We start from the raw sequence: 23,338 nt of genomic DNA on the forward strand, positions 1-23,338 counted from the left end.
ATCCAGTATTAAGATGGGAAAATGCCATAAATGTAGGAAGTTCGCCATAGAAGAATCAGTCAAAAGTATTCCTGTTTGCTCATGTCTAAGAATTCTGAAACTAGGAAGACTGTATTGAAAAGATAAATTGAAATATACTGGAAAGGGAAATGTAGCTGAAATGTTTCCATTAGGGTACCAGGAAGAAAACTAGATCTGTTTTATGTAAATTTTCAACAGTGACCTGGTAAAGAAAGTCAAAGTACATTAATTAAATTTACAGAGCCAGGAAAGGTGAAGGCCCAGGAGGTTAAACATAGAAAATACAGATGGACTGAAAGAGATGAGAGGAAATGGACAGACTTTTACAGCACGATATTCAGCTTAGAAATATGCAAGAGAATACGATGGGGAATACTAGCCAAGAGTCAGATCTCTGGTTTAAAGAAAAAGTTAATAAACGTTGAATCTGAAAAACTGTACAGACCAAAGCCAGGAAATTACAAAGTTATAGATCCCATAGTAACTATAAATTAACCCCATTGCACGTATGTAGTATTTCACATCACTGTCTGTGGTGTTAACTTTCACGCCTAAACATACATGTGTGTATTTGTTTCGCCTGAATTATGGTTGTAAAGGGAGCAAAGGTGCTAACAGGACATGGAATGGATTTCTAGCTCCTTTCACGGGTCACACAGGAGCCTCTGAGCCCAAGCTGCTCGTCCACCGTGGAATACAGCAAGCAGGGAGACAGGCTTTGACTCAATTCAGAGTGTTCTCCAGAGGGGCTAGGAAGAGATGCCTGTTTCTCTACAATTGTAAGGAAGTCGTGAGTGTCATGGGTAGACGGAAGGATGTCTGCAACACGTTCCAGAGACAACGCATTGGATTTCTATCATCCCCGCCCCTCCCTTCTCCTTTCCTTTTTTTTTTTTTTTTGAGACAAGTCTCGCTGTATCCCCCAGGCTAGAGTGCAATGGCATAATCTCTGCTCACTGCAACCTCGGCCTGCCAGGTTCAAGCGATTCTCCTGCCTCAGCCTCCCGAGTGGCAGAGATTGCAGGTGCCCACCACCACGCCCAGCTAATTTTTGTATTTTTAGTAGAAACCGGGTTTCGCCATGTTGGCCAGCCTGGTCTTGAACTCCTGACCTCAGGTGATCCACCCGCCTTGGCCTCCCAAAGTGCTGGGATTACAGGCATGAACCACAGCGTCCGGCTTTCTCCTTTCCTTTGATTGCCTCATGGAAACTACTGTTTCACCAACGGAGTCCTTTTCCCCCCATTTTTTGCCTCGATACCACACTGTTCTTCCTTTCTGCATACCCCTTTGTCTTGGAAGGCTTGTTCCAGGTACAAAGAGGGAGTGCTTTCTTTTTAAAGCTTCCAGTCTATGGATCTGGTTATTTCTTTGTCCATTTTGGTTAATTTTTTAAAATATTTTTCAGTCAACTTACATGGCATGCTTTCCAACACATCTCTCACTTCAGGCACAGGACCAGGATGGGGGAGTCCACAGCCCCCCTGAATCATTGCTCGGGCCTCTCTCTTCTGGTTCATGTGTCTGCTTCCAGCATCTTCCACCTTTCCTCCTCACAGCAACGCGGTGGTTTTCAACTCTCCTTCCTGACTTTCACCACATTGGGGATTTTTGTGCCAACGTGGAGACTTCTCTGTTACCTCATACTGTTCTCACTTCCCTGGCTCCCGGGAAGTCCCTGTCCACAATTCGTCCCCTTCCCCATCCCTTGGCAGGGCTGCCCCTCCAGGACCTAGAATCTGTGTCACCCTCGAGATCTTAACATCTGATTCCCTGGTTCCTCTACCTCCCGCCGCCATCCCCCCTGAAACTGCTGTTCCCCTTCGCCGCCATTGCCAACCCCTCAGCCTTGCAGTCGGCATCCACTCCTACCTGTTCTCCCAGCCATCGCCTTTCTTCTTCCAGCGGGGCTCCAAAACCACTTATGTAGGTGGGGCATTTCTTCCTGTCCTTACCTCCCCTGCCCTTCTTGGTTCTGGGTTTCCGCCCTATCGTCCCCACCATCTGCTTGGCCCCATGAGCAAAGGCTGCTCCGCATTTGGGGAAACATGAAAGGCTGTGGATCCTGCCCTCACTCCTAGGGGGCATGAAAGGCCGTCACAGCAGCTTCAAAGGGGTGGGCGCCTCTCCTCTCCTCTTCACACTGAACTTGACTCTGCCCTCTGATCACCCCAGAGAGTGAGGCCCCTTCCTAGCGGCTCTTCAGCATCCTCCTCACCACCCTGGAAGCCTCTTCCCAGAGTCCTCTGCTAATGCCGCTGCCTCCCATGTCTGAGTTAAGACCCGGCCTTGGCCTTCAGAGCTGCGGCTTTCAACTCCACTCCCGAAGCCGTTCCTCTCCTCACCCTTGGGCCTCCCTGCACCACTTCCCCTCTTGAGGTTGTACATTTCAAGACTTTCTCCCTCCCATCCCCTTCCTGCTGCCCTCCTGTCCTCTGGCCCCACCTGCCTTTCCTCCACACTGACTCATGCATATTGCTGCCCCGCTACTCCCCCCACCCCGCCCTCCCAGAATTTCCTTCACCTTCACAACGCAGCTCCCACTGACAAGGACTTCATGAAGGGCTGGCTGCTCTTCTTCCTCTGCCTCCTAGCATAGCTGTCACCCCGGCTTGGCCACAAGCCTCTGCCCACCGTGTGCTCCTTTCCTCTGTGATCACATGCGATTCCACGGGTTCACCCATCAGCAGGTGCAGGCGGCCCCGTCCCACACAGGACTAGCCTGGCCTCTGAGACAGGCCGAGAGCTTGGGCTCTGGGTCCCTGGATGCTGGCTCTGCCATGACCTCCTGGCCGAGCTTATTGATCCATCATGCCCGAGTGATCTCACCTGTGAGAGGGGAATCAACAGCAACGCCTCCCTCGTGGGTTGTCAGGAGGGTGAGCCGAGCTGACTCATAGGGAGGGCTGGGAGCGTGCCATGGTGTGCGGTAGCAGAGTCCACGCAGGTGTGTCCTCTCTGTCACGACCGCCCTCATCTGGCCACACGGGTCCATCTTTGTGGAGCACGCCACACCCACACTTCCTCAGCCTCTCTCCAGAGCGAGAACTTTCTGACTCCCTCAAGAAGGGAGATCTGCTGAGCCTCAGAGTCGCTAGTTCCACCTCCTGGAGTACTTACTGCTCCTGCTTCCTGGGGGTCACTTCCCCCTCCCTCTGGCTCTTGCTTGACTTGTCCCCTTGGCTACTTCCGAGGCTTCCTCCTGGGCCTCCCAGATCCTGTCTGCACTTCAGTCCCTCTCATAGCTGGTGCCTTGGTGACTGTTCCCTGTTTGAAATGACCCATGGCTTTCTGTTGTCTTCTGAAGGAAATCTGAGTGCCTGAGTTCAGCAGTTTTCCCCCCTCACAGGCTTCCCTCCCTCCTCACAGGCTTCCCTCCCCCCCATAGGCTTCCCTCCCCCCTCACAGGCTTCCCTCCCCCCTCACAGGCTTCCCTCCCTCCTCACAGGCTTCCCTCCCTCCTCACAGGCTTCCCTCCCTCCTCACAGGCTTCCCTCCCACCCATAGGCTTCCCTCCCCCCCATAGGCTTCCCTCTCCCCTAACAGGCTTCCCTCCCTCCTCACAGGCTTCCCTCCCTCTTCACAGGCTTCCCTCCCCCCTCACAGGCTTCCCTCCCCCCTCACAGGCTTCCCTCCCTCCTCACAGGCTTCCCTCCCTCCTCACAGGCTTCCCTCCCACCCATAGGCTTCCCTCCCCCCCATAGGCTTCCCTCTCCCCTAACAGGCTTCCCTCCCTCCTCACAGGCTTCCCTCCCTCTTCACAGGCTTCCCTCCCCCCTCATAGGCTTCCCTCCCCCCTCACAGGCTTCCCTCCCTCCTCACAGGCTTCCCTCCCTCCTCACAGGCTTCCCTCCCACCCATAGGCTTCCCTCCCCCCCATAGGCTTCCCTCTCCCCTAACAGGCTTCCCTCCCCCCTCACAGGCTTCCCTCCCTCCTCACAGGCTTCCCTCCCCACCACAGGCTTCCCTCCCCCGTCACAGGCTTCCCTCCCTCGTCACAGGCTTCCCTCCCTCCCCACAGGCTTCCCTCCCCATATGTGCCCTAAACCCAAGCACACTGTTCTCCCGCAAGAAGCACCTCGGTAGGAGGTGGGGTGTCTGGCCCTCTTCTGGCTATAGGGTTCTTCTCACCTGCACCAAAATGGAATCCCAATGAACCCCACGCAAGCGTCTCTTCCAGAACTGTTGTGACTCCGCTTTGCTTTAGAAACATCTCCTCGCTCTTCCCACCCTGATGGAGAGCTGCTTGAGGACAAGCACTCCCTCTTGTTCCCCATGCAGTCCTGGCAGCAATGCACACTGAATACAGCCGTGGTGACTTCATGCCTGTGTCCAGTCTTTTTTTTTTTTTTTTTTTTTTGAGACGGAGTTTTGCTCGTTACCCAGGCTGGAGTGCAATGGCGCAATCTCGGCTCACCGCAACCTCTGCCTCCTGGGTTCAGGCAATTCTGCCTCAGCCTCCTGAGTAGCTGGGATTACAGGCACGCGCCACTATGCCCAGCTAATTTTTTGTATTTTTAGTAGAGACGGGGTTTCACCATGTTGACCAGGATGGTCTCGATCTCTTGACCTCGCGATCCGCCCGCCTCGGCCTCCCAAAGTGCCAGGATTACAGGCGTGAGTGTGTCCAGTCTTTAAACCAGCATCTCAGGCCTCACACCAAGCACCAGGGCAAAGACTGGAATGTATCAAAATTGTGACAAATTTTGTACAAACAGACAAAAGCTCAAGAATTAAATAAGTGGCCTATTCAAATATTAACATACCATTTGCTTCATATCTTTTTGAAAATTAATAAAATGCAGACCACATTATATGAGCCTCCTTCGTTACCTCCTAGTCTCACTCTCCTTGAGATGGAAATACTCATTACTTTACTGTTTACTGTTTTCATGCATGTATTCTGCATGTGTAAACCTATAGAAAATATAAACAATGCACAATACTAGTCATGCAGGGTTTTGAAACTTTAAACAGATTGTATTTTATGTATCCTTCCTCAACACTGATTTTTTTAGAAAACTTTTTGAAGTTTATCATAGTGATATAATTGTAGAACATTCACTTGAATGCTGTTTTCCATTATATAAATATGCCAAAAATTTTTTTATTCTTCCACTGATAAACATTTGAGTTTTCTTTTTTTTCCCTACAATTGCCAGAAATGCTATAGTGAACACTCCTTAACATATCTAGTTGTGGACATGGATGCATTTCCCAAGAGGGCATCATCTGGAATGGAAAGCACACTGCAGATTTCTTGGTCTGTGGCTTTTCTTTAACTTTGTTTATGATGTCCTTTAATACAAAAGTTTTCCACTGTTGGTGCAGGCAAGCTTATTGATTTTCTTTCATGGTTTTTGCTGTTTGTATGTTCTCTAAAAGTTAATCAAGGTCATAAAGATATTCTCCTATGTTTTCTTCTAAAAAATGTTGAATGCTTTTCACTGTAAACTCTCTGGTCTACCTGTAAGTAACATCAGCCTGTGGTACGAAGTAGGTCCTGATGTGTTTTATCTGGATGAGTAGTATTGCCTGTTTGCTAGACCTCCCTCCCCTGTCCATGGACAGGGCATTTGCTAGATTTCAGGCCTTGCCCCATAAGGTTTCTCATGTCCCAGCTGAGAGCCTTGGGCATTGCACAGAATGGAGGGGTCAGAGCAGGAGCCCTCATGCTGCTCTGTGGGCTCCATTAGAGAAACAAGAGCATTTACCTCCAGGGTTTGAATCTAGAAAACATCTGAGATGATCCAGAGTGGGAGGCATCCTCTCTCTGGAGATCCTCAGAACAGTGATGATACCTCCAGGATAGGTCAGCAGTTACAAGCTTGAAATCCCTGGAGAGCTGCTATGCTGTCAACTGAAGGCTTCCTCTCCTCTCCTCAAATTACTTCCCTTTTATAAAATGATTCCAGTCATGCACCATGTAACAACGTTTCAGTCAACAGCAGACCACACATATGACAAGGGTGGTCCCCTAAGATGATAATGCCTATTTATACCCTACTGTTTATATGTTTAGATATGTTCAGATGCACAGATACTTGGCATTGTGTTACAGTTGCCTACAGAATTCAGAACAGGAACACGCTGTACAGCTTTGTAGTCTACCAGTAACGGGCTAGAACAGATAGCCTACGTGTCCAGTGTGCAATCCCACCTAGGTTAGTGTCAGTACACTCCAGGATGCTCCCACAATGACAAAATCACCTAATGATATGTTTCTCAAAATGTATCTCTATTGTTAAGCAATATGCATCTGTATTTTGTAACTTGTCGGTCTCATCCGACACGATTTGAAGACTAATGTAATTTTTGCTTCCTAGATCCCAACCTTAATAGGACTTGTACTACTAAGGAATAGTAGGAACCATGAAATCCAATCAAACCTGGCTGCCTGTTTAGACTCCCAGCCTTCAGCCTTCTATTCATGAATAAGCTACATGTTGCTTATTAACTGTGCACCAAGACGTAGCAGCTTTGCTTTATTGTGTAATGATGCATGACTGCTTGCTCAGTTAGCACAATTGCAGTGTGCTGGAGGAATAGACAAATCCCCTGGAAACAGTCCAGTTGTTACTTTTATCCTTTCAAACTGTTCCATTGTAAGCAAAACAGAAAAAGACAAGGGTCAGAAATATAGTAAAATAATGAAGTTATGTATGGTAAAGTCAGACTAGGATTGCTGGGCTAGAAATTGAAGCTGGACGATGCAAATTTAAAGGCTTGCAGCTGATTAAAATAAAAGGTATTTAAATGCTAGCAAATCATAATATGGAAAATATTAGTAAATGATGAAGTATTCAGTAAAGCCATTGCCTATTAAGAATATAGGCCTCTGGGTCAGGCGCGATGGCTCACGCCTGTAATCCCAGCACTTTGGGAGGCCGAGGCAGGTGGAACACGAGGTCAAGAGATCGAGACCATCCTGGTCAACATGGTGAAACCCCGTCTCTACTAAAGATACAAAAAAAAAAAAAAAAAGTTAGCTGGGTATGATGGCGCGTGCCTGTAATCCCAGCTACTCAGGAGGCTGAGGCAGGAGAATTGCCTGAACTCAGGAGGCGGAGGTTGCGGTGAGCCGAGATCACGCCATTGCACTCCAGCCTGGGTAACAAGCGAAACTCCGTCTCAAAAAAAAAATATATATATATATATATATAGGCCTCTAAGGGCTGTGCCAGTGGCTCATGCCTGTAATCCTAACACTTTGAGAGGCCGAGGCAGGCAGATCACCTGAGGTCAGGAGTTCAAGACCAGCCTGGCCAACATGGTGAAACCCTGTCTCTACTAAAAATACAAAAATTAGCCAGGCGTGGTGGTAATCCCAGCTACTTGAGAGGCTGAGGCAGGAGAATCGCTTGAACTCAGAAGTCAGAGGCTGCAGTGAGCTGAGATTGCGCCACTACATTCCAGCCTGGGAGACATTCATCCCATAAATAAATAAATATGCCTGTAAAAGGATTGCTTGAGTCCAGGAGTTCTGTAGTGCCTCATGCCAGTAGGGTATCTGCACTAATTCATCATCAGTATGGTGACCTCCTGGGGGCAGGGGACCACCAGGTTGCCTAAGGAGTGATGAACAAGCCAGGCCAGAAACAGAGTAGGTCAAAACTCCTGTGCTGATCAGCAGTGGGCTCACACTGGGAAGAGCCACTGCCCTCCAACCTGGGCAACATAACAAGAGTCTATCTATCTCTAATAAAAAATTTTATTTAAAAAATATGTGTCTCTGACACTGTGGGACAGGCACTGACTCTCGAATTGGAGAGACTTGGATTCAAATCCTGAGTTGGTCCCTTACTGTATCATCTTGGACTGTCTATTCAACCCCTGAGCCTTACTTCCTTTATCTGTAAAATGGGAATAATTACTATCTCCCTTATGAGGGTTTTTGAAATAATATATGTGGGCGAACCCAGGAAAGAAGGGTTTGATAGAAGAGAGTGGAACCTGAAACCAAGACCTTCCTCTCACTTATGCCTGAGGCCAGTGTTTCATTGATGAAAATAGGAAATACTAGGGACAGGATGTTGGGGGGAGTGTGAGGGTTGGTTTTAGGCAAAAAATATACATGTTTATGATTTGGGATACCCTTGTTGGAAGTTGGAATGACCACAGGGTGTGCTGATGAATCTGCCTGTGCCCCAGCAGTGTGTATGTATGTGTGTGAATCACTAGCCTAGCCTATAGTATGCACCCCATTCTGTCAAATGCGTAGATGCTTATTGATGAGGTCTGGAGGAGTGTGCTTTCTTCATCTTTGTGTCTCTCAGAAGTAACCAATAGGTTGACACATAATAAGTTCTCAAAAACTGCTGGTAGAGCCAGGTGTGGTAGCTCACGCCTATAATCCCAGCACTTTGGGAGGCCGAGATGGATGGATCAAGACATCAGGAGGTCAAGACCAGCCTGGCGAAGATGCTGAAACCCCATCTCTACTAAAAATACCAAAATTAGCTGGGTATGGTGGCACATGACTATAATCCCAGCTATTCGGGAAGCTGAGGCAGGAGAATGGCTTGAACCTGGGTGGCAGAGTTTGCAGTGAGCTGAGATTGTGCCACTGTACTCCAGCCTGGGCAACAGGACTCCATCTCAAAAAAAAAAAACTGCTGGCAGAAGGAAGGCAGGTTAGTGGTGGATGTAATATTATTCATTTCACGAAAGACAGAAATCAACATTAAAATTAGAAAGCATTATTGTAATTTCTGAATTTGATACTTAGGACGGATATTTTTCACCATTTTCATTGGGTTATTATAAAATCTTTATTAATTCAAGTCTTTTCTCCCCCAAGAACGTTTTTCTGTTTTTTTTTTTTTTAAAGCATGAACTTTGGTGTGGAGGGGCAGTAAAAAGAGTAATAGTGAGAGGGAGAGAGAGAGAAAGAAGAATCCCTGGGGGCGCTACAAGCTGCTGCTAAATTTCAGTTGCAGTTGTCAGAGTTAAAGAAAACATTGGAGAAAATGTCTCATCAAGGGGTCCCCGGATTTTTCTGCTCCGGGAAGGCTGCTGGAGAGATGGATTGCGGCCAGCTGGCAGGAGCTCAGATGCCTGGTACCGTGCTCCAGCCACTGAGCTCATTGGCTCCAGCTAAGTCATTTTACAGTCAGAGCTGTTTCAAGATCAGCACAAGGCACTGTACAGATATTTGGGGTCAGGGAAGAGTAGAATCTATGGAAGAAGACGCATGTGCTTAGTTTTAAAGGTTTCATTCCAGGACCCTTTAGGGTTCTGGTGAAATGGATCGTGTGAGAGGAGGAGCACAGCTGACTAGGATAGGGAGGACAGCCCTGTGAGGCAGCTTTTACTGCTGTCTTGATTTTACCGAGTAGGAAAATGAGGCATGGAGAGGTTAGTTAACCTTTTACGTGTCACAGTGTAAGGCTCAGAAGCACAGTTCCATCCCAGGTCCATCTGAATCCCGAGTCCTCCCTCCCAATTCACCACCTTACTCCACTGCTGAGACCATCCCTGCGAGTCCAGCCACTCAGTAAGGCCGAGGAGGCCACTGGTTGTGTCCTCAAGGGGACATCTCTCTCCTCCTGAGGGTCTCTCTCATACATCTCAAGTCTGAGATACAGACTGAGAAGCACCCCAGGAAGTCCACTCCATGGAAGGCAAAACGACCTTGAGTCACAGCAGTGGCCACAAGAGAAGCCTCCCTACGAGCCCCATCATGACGTAGTTCAGGGTTGGAATTCAAGGCTTCCATGTCCACCCCAGCATCTTCAGCTCGTGCCCACATCGCTGGTGCATGTCTTCTGCAAGCTGATATAAACTATTGTCAAACCCAGATACACATTCATGACTTAATTCCACTCTCCTCAAACTCGCCCATGGAATGCCTCTAACGGCAGAGCGAGGACACACCCCAGGAGGCCCGAGTATGCGTCCCACCGCATTACATCTCAAAAATGATATTAACTCAAAGACACTAGTTTTAAGTAAAGAGAAATTATTCAAATGTACTGCAAAATGTTATTGGTTTTAATATGAATGGATCTGTTTTCCAAATCTGTGGGTGACATTGAAGATCCAGGAAGTCAGGTCTAGTTGATCATGTGGCTTGATGTAACTTCCCACACAGTACTCTCATTCAGCATCCATGAGTCTTCCAGGTCCTATAGGCATTTTCAAGGGTGTTCTCAACGCCCAAAGGAGTGACTGACGGACTTCTTGCTCAGACGAAATATCTCACATTCAGGGTGTGCTCCTGTGTATACCCTTTCTGTTGTGTGATTTTAATTCTCTACATCTTCATTAATTCCAAGTAGGAAAATAGAGGCTGGGGACTGTGTCCTTCCTGGCGTCACTCCTGTCAGGCCCTGTGGCTGACTGCTTGCCTTTAGCACCGGCGAGTCCTGCTGTGGGGCAGGGGGAGTCTTTACCATTATAGTGACAATGACTAGATGTCTTCAGCATATGATTCCTGCCATCTGGGAGTCCCCATAAAAGCCTCAAGGCCAAGAGGGCCTCCAGCTCTGAAGACCCCTTTCATTCAGTGATAAGGTGAAGATAAAGATAAGCATGAGGCCTGAGCAGTTCCACTCTGAGTGATGGAGGCTTCACTCCTTCTCCATCCGTGTGGAAGCAGCTGAGGCTCCGGAGCACAACTTGGGCCGAGAATCACCCTCTTCTTCCTGGACCCATGACTCAGGCAGACACCCTGGTCAGCATTTTGGTATGCAGCTACGTGGACAACACTTTTCATGAGCAATCATCCCCTCTTTCCTCGTCTGTTTGGTGACCATCCTTCATCATCAAAGAGTGACATCTGAGTGCATCCTCAGTGGTGTTCTGTGGCAATTACAGCAGATAAGGGAACATCACACTTGCCACCGCCTGATGAGGGGTGGCACCAATTAATTAAAATAGGAGGCAGCCAGTGGGCATTGGGCACCAGGGGCTGATGCTTGTGTTGGAGTATAAAGAAGAGACTTAGCTTTCTCTCGGCACCGGTGTCACTATTATCATTTACTGTCTGTCACCAATCAGCAACCTGTTCCCAGTATAATCTGGGACTTCTATAGCACAGCTTAACCCTTCCACCTATCTGAGAGGAGTGGCAGGTAGGCCTTCTTCTGACAGCAGGAGCAGATCATACTCCCTGGGACACAATTCCCCCTCAAAACTCGTTAAGGAATCATCACACATTACTGTTGGCCACATTTAGGATGTTCAAATAAGAATCGTGGTTATAATCAATGGTGTAAAAAATCATTAGTTATATATAGGTAACATGTATGGCACTTACCATGTGCCAAGCACCTTTTAGAGTACTTTACATTTAGTAATTCATTTAAGTCTCACAGTAGCCCTACAAGATGTATTTTCCCCATTTTACAGAGGAAGAAACCAAGGCACAGTGGTAAGTAGCGAGTCAGTGGCAGAGCTGGGATTGGAGGCCCGGCTGTCTGCCCACGCCTGCTGTGGACTGAATGTTTCTCTTTCCTCAAATCCCAGTGTCGCAGCCCTAACCTCCAATGTGATGGTATTGACATGGGGCCTTGAGCAGATAAGTAGGGTTAGCTGTGGTCAAGAGGATGGGGCCCTTGTGATGGGATTAGTGCCCTTCCAAGGGACAGCAGAGAGTTTACTCACACTCTCTATTTGTGCATAAAAAAGAGCATACGGTGAGCTGGGAGGTCTCTGCAAGCCAAGAAGAGGGCCTTACCAGAACCCAACCATGCTGGTGCCCTGATTGCAGGCTTCCAGCCTCCAGGACGGCAAGCAGATACATATCTGTGGTTTAAGTCACCCAGTCTGTGGTGTTTTGTTATGGCAGCCCACGGAGATGCAGGTGATGCTTTTCAAGATTGTGCAGTCCAGCCCTTCGTGGAAGCTTCAGCTCCTCAGCCTTGCGGGAAACACTTGCTGGTCACTGTCTTTGGTCCTTTCAGAAGCCCTTCCTCAATGGTGCCTCCACCAGCCTCCTTACTTCATCCCCCTCTGTGGGAGGAGGGGTGAGCAATGTACCTTCTCCCTCTGCCATGGGAGATGTGGGTTACTCACAGATGGTGCCAGAGGGCATGCGTTCAGGTAGTGCAGCCAGCAGTGAGCAAATGAAATGAAATGGTACCCATCTGTTCCAGGGCTGGGCTCTGCAGGGGCAGAAGAACAGCTTTAGTCCCTGTATCCCTGCACCTTCCACCTGCAGAGGCCAGTGGGCCACAGCCGATGGGAGGGGACCCATCTCAGGGCTCCTCACTCAGATGGTGACAAGGAGAGGTCTGTCCTATCTTTATCAGTATCTGTCCTAAATACTGTGCTTTGACCTTAACCCTAATAGTCTGAATTATCAGGGGTTTGGCAACCATTAGGCATCCAATTTTTCCCTTCAGGATGGAGGATAACTTTGCTGTGTCAGCAGTGCCGCTCTTGGCTTTTTATATAACCACAGGAAGGCTGCAGTCTAAAAATAGTGATTGTTAAAATTGCCTAAAAGCACACAATATAAACAATATACCAGAAGCACACAGCCCCCCAGTATAATTCCTAGAAGCTGCAGTTTCACCTCGGCCAGAGGAGAGCCCCAGCAAGCGTTGAGGCCGGGCATTCAGGTACCTCTGCAGCTCTTCCCACGACTCTGGAAGGACAATTGCCCCTGAGGCATGGAAGATAGACTGCACGTGTGTCTTTGGTGAACTTTGCTTTATTTATGTTGTTCTTGAAAGTGAAAGAGAGTACAGACTGCTTTTTTTTTTTCTGAGACAGACACTCTGTCTCCCAGGCTGGAGAGCAATGTCAATGTCATAGCTCACTGTAGCCTCTGCCTCCCGGGTTCAAGTGATTCTCCTGCTTCAACCTACCGAATAGCTGAGATTATAGGCACCCCCCACCACGCCCGGCTAATTTTTGTACTTTTAGTAGAGATGGGATTTCACCGTCTTGGCCAGCCTGGCCTCAAACTCTTGACCTCAGGTGATCCACCCACCTCAGCCTCCCAAAGTACCGAGATTACAGGTGTGAGCCACCGCACCCAGCCGACTGCTTATTTTTAAAGCACACAGTACCAGTTTTAAACCTGTCCCGTTCTCACTTTGGAAATAAGGCACATGTCTCAGGGGCAATATGTTATTCCCCTGCCTCGTTTCCCGTGTCACGTCCCGTGGAGAATGGCGTGGGAACTGCCTGTCTTTACATCCACATAACAGCTTCAGGAAGGTACCGCAGAGTAGGGCAGGGGTCGTTCTGGGTGACGTAAAATAGCTATTTGGTTAGACCAACGTTTTGGTCTCTAAAATTGATTGCTAAGGAGAAAAATAGGAACGTAAAATTATCAAAACCTAAAAAAGAAAAATCAGTTAATAATTTGAGGGATTCAGGGGCCTCACCTTTCTCACAAACAAGTAGGCAAAGGACAGTGGCAGCATGCCCCCTCCTCACATCCTGTTTGGGAAAATTGGGAAATGTCTTCTCACTGCCTGCCTGTTTATTTAACAATAAGCAAGAGTTTAAATGTTACCACCAATTCAAACCAGATACACCCCATTCTGTATGTCCTGGAGTCCTTGTTTGCTTCAGAGTTGCCTTTCTGGAGCTTTTTAAAATAAATTTTTTAAAAGACTAGTCCAGGACAGTAGTGAGAAGTGGAGAAAGAGAAGAAGGGGGAGTTGGAGCTGTGCCTGACTGTGAATAACTAGTGGAGGTAACTCGCTGCCTCCAGACCAGCCTCCTTTTTGGAGCTTGTAACCTTGGGCCATCCTGCAAGCCAGTGGAGAGCAGTCCCTCACACATAGCTTTGGTCCTGAATAGCTCACAGGGTAGTGGGAAGGTTTGCCAGAGTCATCCCACCTCATGCGCACTCCCTTTTCCCTGTGAGCCTCTGGAGTGGCAACAGACCTCATACCAGTGCTGGTGAGGATGTGGAACAACTGGAATGCACGTCACTGGCTTTGTTCAGACAGCAACTTTGGAGAACTCTCTGGCTGTGTCTGATAAAGCTAATCACACTCTTCCCGTATGATAGAGCAACCCCACTCCAAGGTGTTGACCTAAAAGAATTGGAAACATATTTCCACACACAAAAAAAAAGACTTGTAGAAGCTCATGCATAGCAATCTTATTCTTTTTTCTTTTTTTTTTTTTTATATACTAATAAGCCAAGAGCTTTATTGATGCAGCAGGCACTTTACAATGAGCCCAAGAGTGTCCTCCTTCTCTGGAAGACAGGATGTCTGTACAAACTCCTCTTGGTTTTTCCCACTTCAAAAACACAAGCTCTCCAATTTACCACAGCCCTTGGATCTGCACCTGCCCAAACCATCCCTCCCCCAGTGCACACAGGTGCACCTGACCAATGCCAGCCACCACTCGTAGACAAAATGTCAGTTCTGCAGTACTCGGAGACAAAGGCATAGACTATCAGATCTCGCACAGGATTTAGGAAACAGACGATTTTCCCCTCCACCTTGAAAATAAAATACATTTCAGCAGATACATGTCCTGAAATAGTTTAGTTGGGAGTTCCTAGGAAGATGGTCCATTGTCAATCCCTTCTTCACCAGCCTGGGCATCCAGAATTCTTCTCAAGGTAACGAGTCTTTTAATTTTTTAAACAGTCTTTCTTGCTGTAAGAACTCTTATAATGGAGCCTAGTCCTCCTACTGCTAAGGCCTTTTCATGCCACTGGAGCAGCACTGCACTGCTATTTTCTGTGGGCTTCTCGAAGCCTTTATAAATGTACTTCATTAACAAGTCAATGCCGTTTCTGTCCAGTGACTGCACAGCCTGCTCAATCTCGCTGCTCTTGAAGTTTGTGAGCACTTTCAGCACCACACCCTGGGCTCTTTCCTTCACGGCTTGATTCTTGGTGTTGACGGGAGAGTTCCGCAAGGCTGCGTGGAATGCCCGAAGCATGTCCCCTTGCCGCAGAAGCCCGTCCACCTCGCTCGGGTCCGGGCCTGGCTCCGCCGCCGCCGCCGCCGCCTCCTCCTGCTCGTCCACAAATTTGTTCTCGTCAAATTCGTCGATGTCCACCCGGCGGAAGCGCGAGGACAGCGTGTTCCGGGCCATGGCGGGAGCTCGGCGCCCGCTCAGCCGGCTCCCCTCGCGGCCCGATCTCGGCTCCGCTCCGGTCGCGCCGGCTCCGGCTCGGGGGCGGGAAGCGGCTGCCCCAGCAATCTTATTCTTAACAATAGGTCCAAACTGGAAATAACCCAAATGTCCATCAACAAGAGACTGGATGAACAAATTGTGATCTATTCATGCAGTGGAATACAATTCCAAAACTAAAAAGAATGAATTACAGAGACGTGCAACAACGTGGATCCATCTCAGAGACATCATGTTGAGTGAAAGAAGGCAGAGAGAAAAGTCAGGTCACCCACAAAGGGAAGCCCATCAGACCAACAGCAGATATCTCTGCAGAAACCCTACAAGCCAGAAGAGAGTGGGAGTCAATATTTGGCATTCTTAAAGAAAAGAATTTTCAGCCCAGAATTTCATATCCAGCCAAACCAAGCTTCATAAGCAAAGGAGAAATAAAATCCTTTACAGACAAGAAAATGCTGAGAGATTTTGTCACCACCAGGCCTGCCTTACAAGAGCTCCTGAAAGAAGCACTAAGTATGGAAAGGAAAAATGAGTAGCAGGCACTCCAAAAACATACCAAATTGTAATGACCATCATCACTATGAAGAAACTGCATCAACTAATGGGCAAATAACCAGTTAGCATCATAATGATAGGATCAAATTCACACATAACAATATTAACCTTAAATGTAAATGGGCTAACTGCCCCAATTAAAAGACACAGACTGGCAAATTGGATAAAGAATCAAGACCCATCAGTGTGCTGTATTCAGGAGACCCATCTCATGTGCAAAGACACACATCGGCTCAAAATAAAGGGATGGGGAAATATTTACCAGGCAAATAGAAAGCAAAAAAAAAAAGCAAGGATTGCAATCCTAGTCTCTGATAAAACAGACTTTAAACCAACAAAGATCAAAAGAGACAAAGAAGGGCATTAAATCATGGTAAAGGAATCAATGCAACAAGAAGAGCTAACAATCCTAAATATATATGCACCCAATATAGGAGAACCCAGATTCATAAAGCAAGCTCTTAGAGACCTACAAAGAGACTTAGACTCCCATACAATAATAGTGGGAGACTTTAACACCCCACTGTCAGTATTAGACAGATCAATGAGACAGAAAACTAACAAGGATATTCGGGACTTGAACTCGGCTCTGGACCATGCAAACTCAATAGACATCTACAGAACACTCCACCCCAAATCAACAGAATATACATTATTCTCAGCACCATGTCACTCTTATTCTAAAATCTACCACATAATTGAAAGTAAAACACTTCTTAGGAAATGCAATGCAAAAGAACAGAAATCATAACAAACAGTCTCTCTGACCACAGTACAGTCAAATTAGAACTCAGGATTAAGAAACACACTCAAAACCACGCCACTACATGGAGACTGAACAACCTGCTCCTGAATGACTGCTGGGTAAATAACAAAATTAAGGCAGAAATAAAGAAGTTCTTTGAAACCAATAAGAACAAAGACACAACATACCAGCATCTCTAGGACACAGCTAAATCAGTGTTTAGAGGAAAATTTATAGCACTAAATGCCCACAGGGGAAAGCAGGAAAGATCTAAAATCAACCCTAACATCACAATTAAAAGAACTAGAGAAGAAAGAGCAAATAAATTCAAAAGCTGGCAGAAGACAAGAAATAACTAAGATCAGAGCAGAACTGAAGGAGATAGAGACACAAAAAAATCCTTAAAAAATCAACAAATCCAGGAGCTGGTTTTTTGAAAAGATTAACAAAATAGATAGACCACTAGTCAGACTAATAAGGAAAGAGAGAAGAATCAAATAGACACCACAAAAAAGAATGATAAAGGGGAGATCACCACTGATGCCACAGAAATACAAACTACCATCAAAGAATACTGTAAACACCTCCACAAAAATACAAACTACAATCAGAGAATACTGTAAACACCTCCATGCAAATAAACTAGAAAATCTAGAAGAAATGGACAAATTCCTGGACACATATACCCTCCCAAGACCAAACCAGGAAGAAGTCAAATCCCTGAGTAGACCAATAACAAGTTCTGAAATTGAGGCAGTAATTAATAGCCCACCAACCAAAAAAAGCCCAGGACCAGATGGATTTGCAACTGAATTCTACCAGAGGTACAAAGAGGAGCTGGTACCATTTCTTCTGAAATGATTCCAAACAATAGAAAAAGAGGGACTCCTCCCTAACTCATTTTATGAGACCAGCATCATCCTGATATCAAAATCTGGCAGAGACACACATAAAAAAAGAAAATTTCAGGCCCATATCCCTGATGAACATCGATACAAAAATCCTCAATAAAATACTGGCAGATCAAATCCAGCAGCACATCAAAAAGCTTATCCACCACAATCAAGTCAGCTTCATCCATGGGATGCAAGGCTGGTTCAGTATACGAAAATCAGTCAACATAATGCATCACGTAAACAGAACCAATGGCAAAAACCACATGATTATCTCAATAGATGCAGAAAAGGCCTTTGATAAAATTCAACACCCCTTCATGCTAAAAACTCTCAGTAAACTAGGTATTGATGGAACATATCTCAAAATAATAAGAGCTGTTTATGACAAACCCACAGCCAGTATCATACTGAATGGGCAAAAACTGGAAGCATTCCTTTTGAAAACCAGCACAAGATGAGGATGCTCTCTCTCACCACTCCTATTTAACATAGTATTGGAAGGTCTGGCTAGGGCCATCAGGTAAGAGAAAAAAATAAAACGTGTTCAAATAGGAAGAGAGGAAGTCAAATTATCTGTTTGCAGATGGCATGATTGTATATTTAGAAAACCCTATCATTGCAGCCTAAAATCTCCTTAAGCTGATAAGCAACTTCAGCAAAGTATCAGGATACAAAGTCAATGTGCAAAAATCACAAGCATTCCTATACACCAATAATAGACAAACAGAGAGCCAAACCATGAGTCAATTCCCATTCACAATTCCTACAAAGATGATAAAATACCTAGGAATACAACTTACAAGGGATGTAAAGGACCTCTTCAAGGAGAACTACAAACCACTGCTGAGAGAAATAAGAGAGGACACAAACAGATGGAAAAACACTTCATGCTCATGGATAGAAAGAATCAATATCATGAAAACGGCCATACCGCCCAAAGTAATTTATAAATTCAATGCAATCCCCATCAAGCTACCATTGACTTTCTTCAAGAATTAGAAACAAACTACTTTAAATTTCATATGGAACCAAAAAAGAGATCATATACCCAAGACAATCCTAAGCAAAAAGAACAAAGCTGGAGGCATCATGCTGCCTGACTTCAAACTATACTACAAGCCTACAGTAACCAAAGCAGCATGGTACTGGTACCAAAACAGGTATATAGACCAATGGAACAGAACCAAGGCCTCAGAAATAACACCACACATCTACAAGCATCTGATCTTTAACAAACCTGACAAAAACAAGCAATGGGGAAAGGATTCCCTATTTAACAATTTGTGTTGGGAAAACTGGCTAGCCATATGCAGAAAACTGAAACTAGACCCCTTCCTCACACTTGATGCAAAAATTAACTCAAGATGGATAAAGACTTAAACATAAAACCTAAAACCATAAAAACCTTAGAAGAAAACCTAGGCAGTACCATTCAGGACATAGGCATGGGCAAAGAGTCTATGATTAAAACACCAAAAACAATTGCAACAAAAGCCAAAATTGATAAATGGGATCTAATTAAACTAAACAGCTTCTGCACAGCAAAAGAAACTATCATCAGAGTGAACAGGCAGTCTACAGAGTGGGAGAAAATGTTTGCAGTCTATCCATCTGACAAAGAACTAATATCCAGAATCTATAAGGATCTTACAAAAATTTATAAGGAAAAAACAACCCCATCAAAAAGCAGTTGATGGATATGAACAGACACTTCTCAAAAGAAGACATTAATGTGGCCAACAAATGGATGAAAAAAAGCTCATCACCACACACTGGGGCCTGTCAGGGGGTGGGGGTCTAGGGGAGGGAGAGCATTAGGAGAAATACCTAATGTAGGTGACGGGTTGATGGGTGCACCAAACCACCATGGCACATGTATACGTATGTAACAAACCGGCATGTTCTGCACATGTATCCCTGTAATCCCAGCACTTCGGGAGGCTGAGGCAGGTGGGACGAGGTCAAGAGTTTGAGATCAGCCTGGCCAAGATGGTGAAACCCCGTCTCTACTAAAAATACAAAAATTAGCTGGGCACGGTGGCACATGCCTGTAATCCCAGCTACTTAGGAGGCTGAAGCAGGAGAATCACTTGAACCTGGGAGGTGGAGGTTGCAGCAAACCGAGATCACGCCATTGCACTCCAGCCTGGGTGACAGTGAGACTCTGTCTCAAAAAAAAAAAAAAAACACCTTTTTTAGTTTGTCACCACATTTGTGGACTGCTGGTGCTGGGGCACTGGGGTGCATGTGATTAGTGACGTGGCTGAAACTAATGCATTCAACGAATCCTGATCTGCAGGTGTGTGGGTGTTTGTCGTTAATACTCCTAGTCTGACCCAGGGCAGTGCTGCCCAGTCATTGGTTTTACAATCAAACAAGCCTCCAATCCTGTGTCTGGCTCTCATCAGCTTGTGTCCTCATGTGTCAATAATTCCACTGACCTGAGCCTCACTTTCCTGTAATTTACTGCAGTGAGTTCCTAGGCATATGGGACCTAAGTGGTCAGTAGATCACCTTAGAAGGATTTCAGGACTCTGAGTCTCAGTCCATCTGTGAAAAATAGGACAGTTGGAACCTTTCTGAGACAAACCTTTAAAATTAGTTATATGTATCACATTCACAGCTCCTAGTTTTGAAGACAAGCAACAGAACGATACTTTCAAGTCTCCATATAACCTTTATTACTTTAGGACAGGCTTCATAGTTTCAACAAGAGAATTCAAAGTTCATTTTCCTTTTCTCCCTCAGCAACTAAACTTCTGAGTTTCATAATCTATTTTTTATTGATATATAATATTTTACATATTTACAGGGTACATTTGAGTTATAATCTATTTTAAATGACAGATTATTGTAAAATCACTGTTTTCTTAAATAAATACACATAGTGAATGGTCCTGCATGTATCTTCACAAGTACAGCTTGAACAAGTCCATCTTCCATGGGCCAGGCACCACCTCGGGCATCTATAGCATCAGCAAAACCCAAGGTCCTAGCTGGGCTCTGGAGACCCTGTTTACCCTGGAGGCAGGACAGCAGGAGGTGGAAGGAGCAGGCTGATCCAATCCAATCCCTTTCTTGTAGTTTTCTTGGTTGGGGAGAGAGAGTTGAGTTTTGCCAAAATACGTGTTTTCTGTAGTAGAAACAGGAAATGCAGACAGACAGAGATATGACAATACAAATCACCAGTTGTGCCACCCAGATCCTTGCTTCCCTGTACAGTTCCGTGCATTGTTCCTGAGCATGTGAGCATGCCCACACTTGAAGGAGGTACTCTCAAGTCCATTGGGGCCTGGGACACTCCACTGCTTTTAAAGTCCTGGAATGTTTTCCTAAAGGTAAGAAAATACCAAAATAGGACTACAAAAATTATGGTATCTATTGATGTGTATTGACAAATATGTAATAAAGATGTGTATGTGTGGGTGGGTGGACCTCATCTGGGGGTGACACCTCAAGTTTAATGTTGAAGCTTGGGCCAGTCTTGGTTCCTTTCCCACAACTGCCATGATAGGTCCTCTGTGAGATGTTATCATAGAACTTGTGTTTCTCAGTAGCAGTAGAATACAGCATCTCTGTCGACAAATATAATTCTACATTACTTTAATTGCTTGCATGGAAGTCCATCGTATGTAACTGCCATGGTGCATTTAATAGATCTTCCTCTAGGACATCTATTTCTGGTTTCTCTGATAGAACAGCACTCTTGTGAATATCATTGTACTTGCTTCTTTGCATGTTTTCTTCCTTACTTAGGATGAATTCTGAGAGATGTAATTGATAGGGCAAAATGTACTCACACATTTTTAAGGTTTTAAACTTTTCTGTCAAAAGCTGGTGCTCTTGGCTGTTTGAAAAGGAAAGCAAATCCTCCCATTCCAGAGTTGAATTTGGACTCTTTTCCTGCAAACCTCATTGCTTTTTGGTTTAATTGTCATAAAATGCCAAGCACTACCAACAGGGCTATGTGAAGGTGCTCAGAGGCAGAAGGGCCATGGTTAGGCATGGCCTTGGCTAGATGGGGAAGCTGGGTGCTCGGGATCAGGGTAAGTGGGTGGGGATGCTGTGAGGACAGAGGCTGGGCAGGGAAGCCCTGCAGGGCAGAGGGAGTGGCAGGGCTGCAGTGCATGTGGCCATCTATCTGGAGCAGAAAATGGAAAACAAAGAGTAGGTTGACACTTGGATGCCAGGCTTGAGTCGGGTAAATTCCGCCCTCATTGTACTGTATAAAGGGAGCTTCTCCAGGCCTCCAGGATTCTCAGACCCTCCCAGTCCCTGTGGGGGGGTCCCAGAGGCAGTTAATTGTGCCTCAGGCCCTCTGCTCTCCCTCCCTCTGTAAGTCTCACTCTACTTTGCAGTGAGCTCTACCGAAACTTCTATTCCAGCTGGACCAAATGGATGAGGACTCCAGAAAAGAAATCCGCCGAACATGAAGGGTCTGTTACACTAACTTGAGTCCCTTTCTCAGGTGTCCCACCCTTGTAGGCCAGCCTCCCAATTCCCAGCCAGCTCCACTCTCCAGGCTTTTGCCCATTCAAAACCAAAATTGAAGGCATCTGTTCTACTCAGGCCCCCATCTCTGTTCAGAGTAATCGCCTCCCTCCCTCTGCTTTTGCCCTAAATTCTCTTTTCAACTCACCTAACGTCTAACTTGGCCCTGAAGCTCTGATCTTCAAAACCCTCTCTACCTGTTCCCTCCCAAGCTGTCCCTGACCAGCATGCCAGGAACAAGGAAGTCTCCTTGAAAGCTGCACTCCTTGCTGCTCTCCCCTGTCCTTCATCCTTCCACCTGGCATCTCTGTCCATCTACCCATCTCTAGCTGCTGAAATCCTGTTTATGTTTCCAAGTACATCTCATGCTATGTCGTCTTTAAGAAGTCTTCCCAGAAGCCCCATTGGATATTTTCATGATATATACCATATTCCGCTGTCTAATGTAGATTGCACCAGAGGGTATTTAATTCCCTGAAGGCAAGGACTGTAACCTATTCATCTTCCTTTCCTGGATGGGGAGAACCACCATGCCTTGTACCAAGTAGCAGCGACATGGGTCCTGGCTCTATGAATGAATGGGTGTTGGGAGAAAAGGAGCTGATGATGAGTGAATGGAGAAACCTAGTGAGGCAAGTTTACTCCTCAGTGAAGCAGTGTTGGTGGCTCCAGTAGCTCTCTTTAGGAAGATTTAAGACAGCATCCCAATCGGAAGGGGCTTGAAGCACTTTATAAAAGAGAGCGGCAAGAATATAGGTCAAACTAGAAGAGTGGAAGTGAGAGGAGAGAGGGCTGCAGAAAGGAGCAAGCCCCTTCCATCTCCTTGACCATCCTGCCAGTGCGTGGGTTACCTCTCACTGCATTTAATATGACGGGTTGTTTTTGTATTGTGAGATATTTTCCTTGATTAAATGATGATGTGCTCTTTTTGAAAGAGAAAGTATTCAACCAAGTGTCACTTCTATTTCTCGCAGGCAACTATGGTCCTGAGCTCCGCACACTTCTGGTTGGGATTATTTCTGGTTCCTACTGCCTGTTTGATCGAAGATGTGGCATGGAGAGCGTAAGTTTGAAAGTGAAGCGGGGACCCCAAGTCTGACTTATCTGTCCCTGGAATTGTCTTTCCCATAAGCCCTGCCACAGGGTATGAGAATGAAAGGAATTTGGAAGAAATGGGTCTCCTGCCACCTGCCAGAGAAAGATATCTCTTAAAAAATTTTTTTTAATTTAACTTGTGCTTCATCTTGATATGAAAATATAGACAACCATAAAAATAGAAAAATTAGCTGGCCATGGCGGCACATACCTCTAGTCTCAGCTACTTAGGAGGCCAAGGTGGGAAGATCACTCGAGCCAGGAGTTTGAGGCTGCAGTGAGCTATGGTCATGTCACTATACTCCAGCCTGGGCAACAGAGCATGATGCTGTCTCTAAATAAAAATAAACAAACAGAAAAGAAAAACTGTAGACACAAAGGAGCCCTGAGAGAAACTGTGAAGATCAATAGGGACGTTGCCTTATAAGGCAGAGTTTCTAAGTACACACCCATTCCACCAGTTGAGAAAGTGTGA

At 46.0% G+C, this 23,338-nt stretch overlaps 2 protein-coding genes across 5 annotated transcripts in view; one reads left to right on the plus strand and one right to left on the minus strand.

Moving 5' to 3' along the window:
• The window catches only part of ATP8A2 (ATPase phospholipid transporting 8A2), a 670,261-nt gene that overhangs the window by 584,164 nt on the left and 62,759 nt on the right, over positions 1-23,338 (plus strand). For all 4 annotated transcript variants that reach the window (XM_021677381.2, XM_064373518.1, XM_021677384.2 and 1 more), the window contains exon 34: positions 22,743-22,831. In XM_021677381.2, the coding sequence (XP_021533056.1) occupies positions 22,743-22,831 (89 nt within the window). The remainder of the gene's footprint in view (positions 1-22,742; positions 22,832-23,338) is intronic.
• On the minus strand, positions 14,115-15,147 carry LOC105732437 (actin-related protein 2/3 complex subunit 5-like protein). The gene has a single exon (XM_012474534.3). It carries the CDS (start codon positions 15,040-15,042, stop codon positions 14,581-14,583), a length of 462 nt encoding a protein of 153 aa, XP_012329957.2. The 5' UTR covers positions 15,043-15,147; the 3' UTR covers positions 14,115-14,580.

Source organism: Aotus nancymaae, unplaced genomic scaffold (assembly GCF_030222135.1).
Source record: "Aotus nancymaae isolate 86718 unplaced genomic scaffold, 86718_ANA_hifiasm-v0.15.2.pri h1tg000009l, whole genome shotgun sequence".
Classification (NCBI taxonomy): Eukaryota; Metazoa; Chordata; class Mammalia; order Primates; family Aotidae; genus Aotus; species Aotus nancymaae.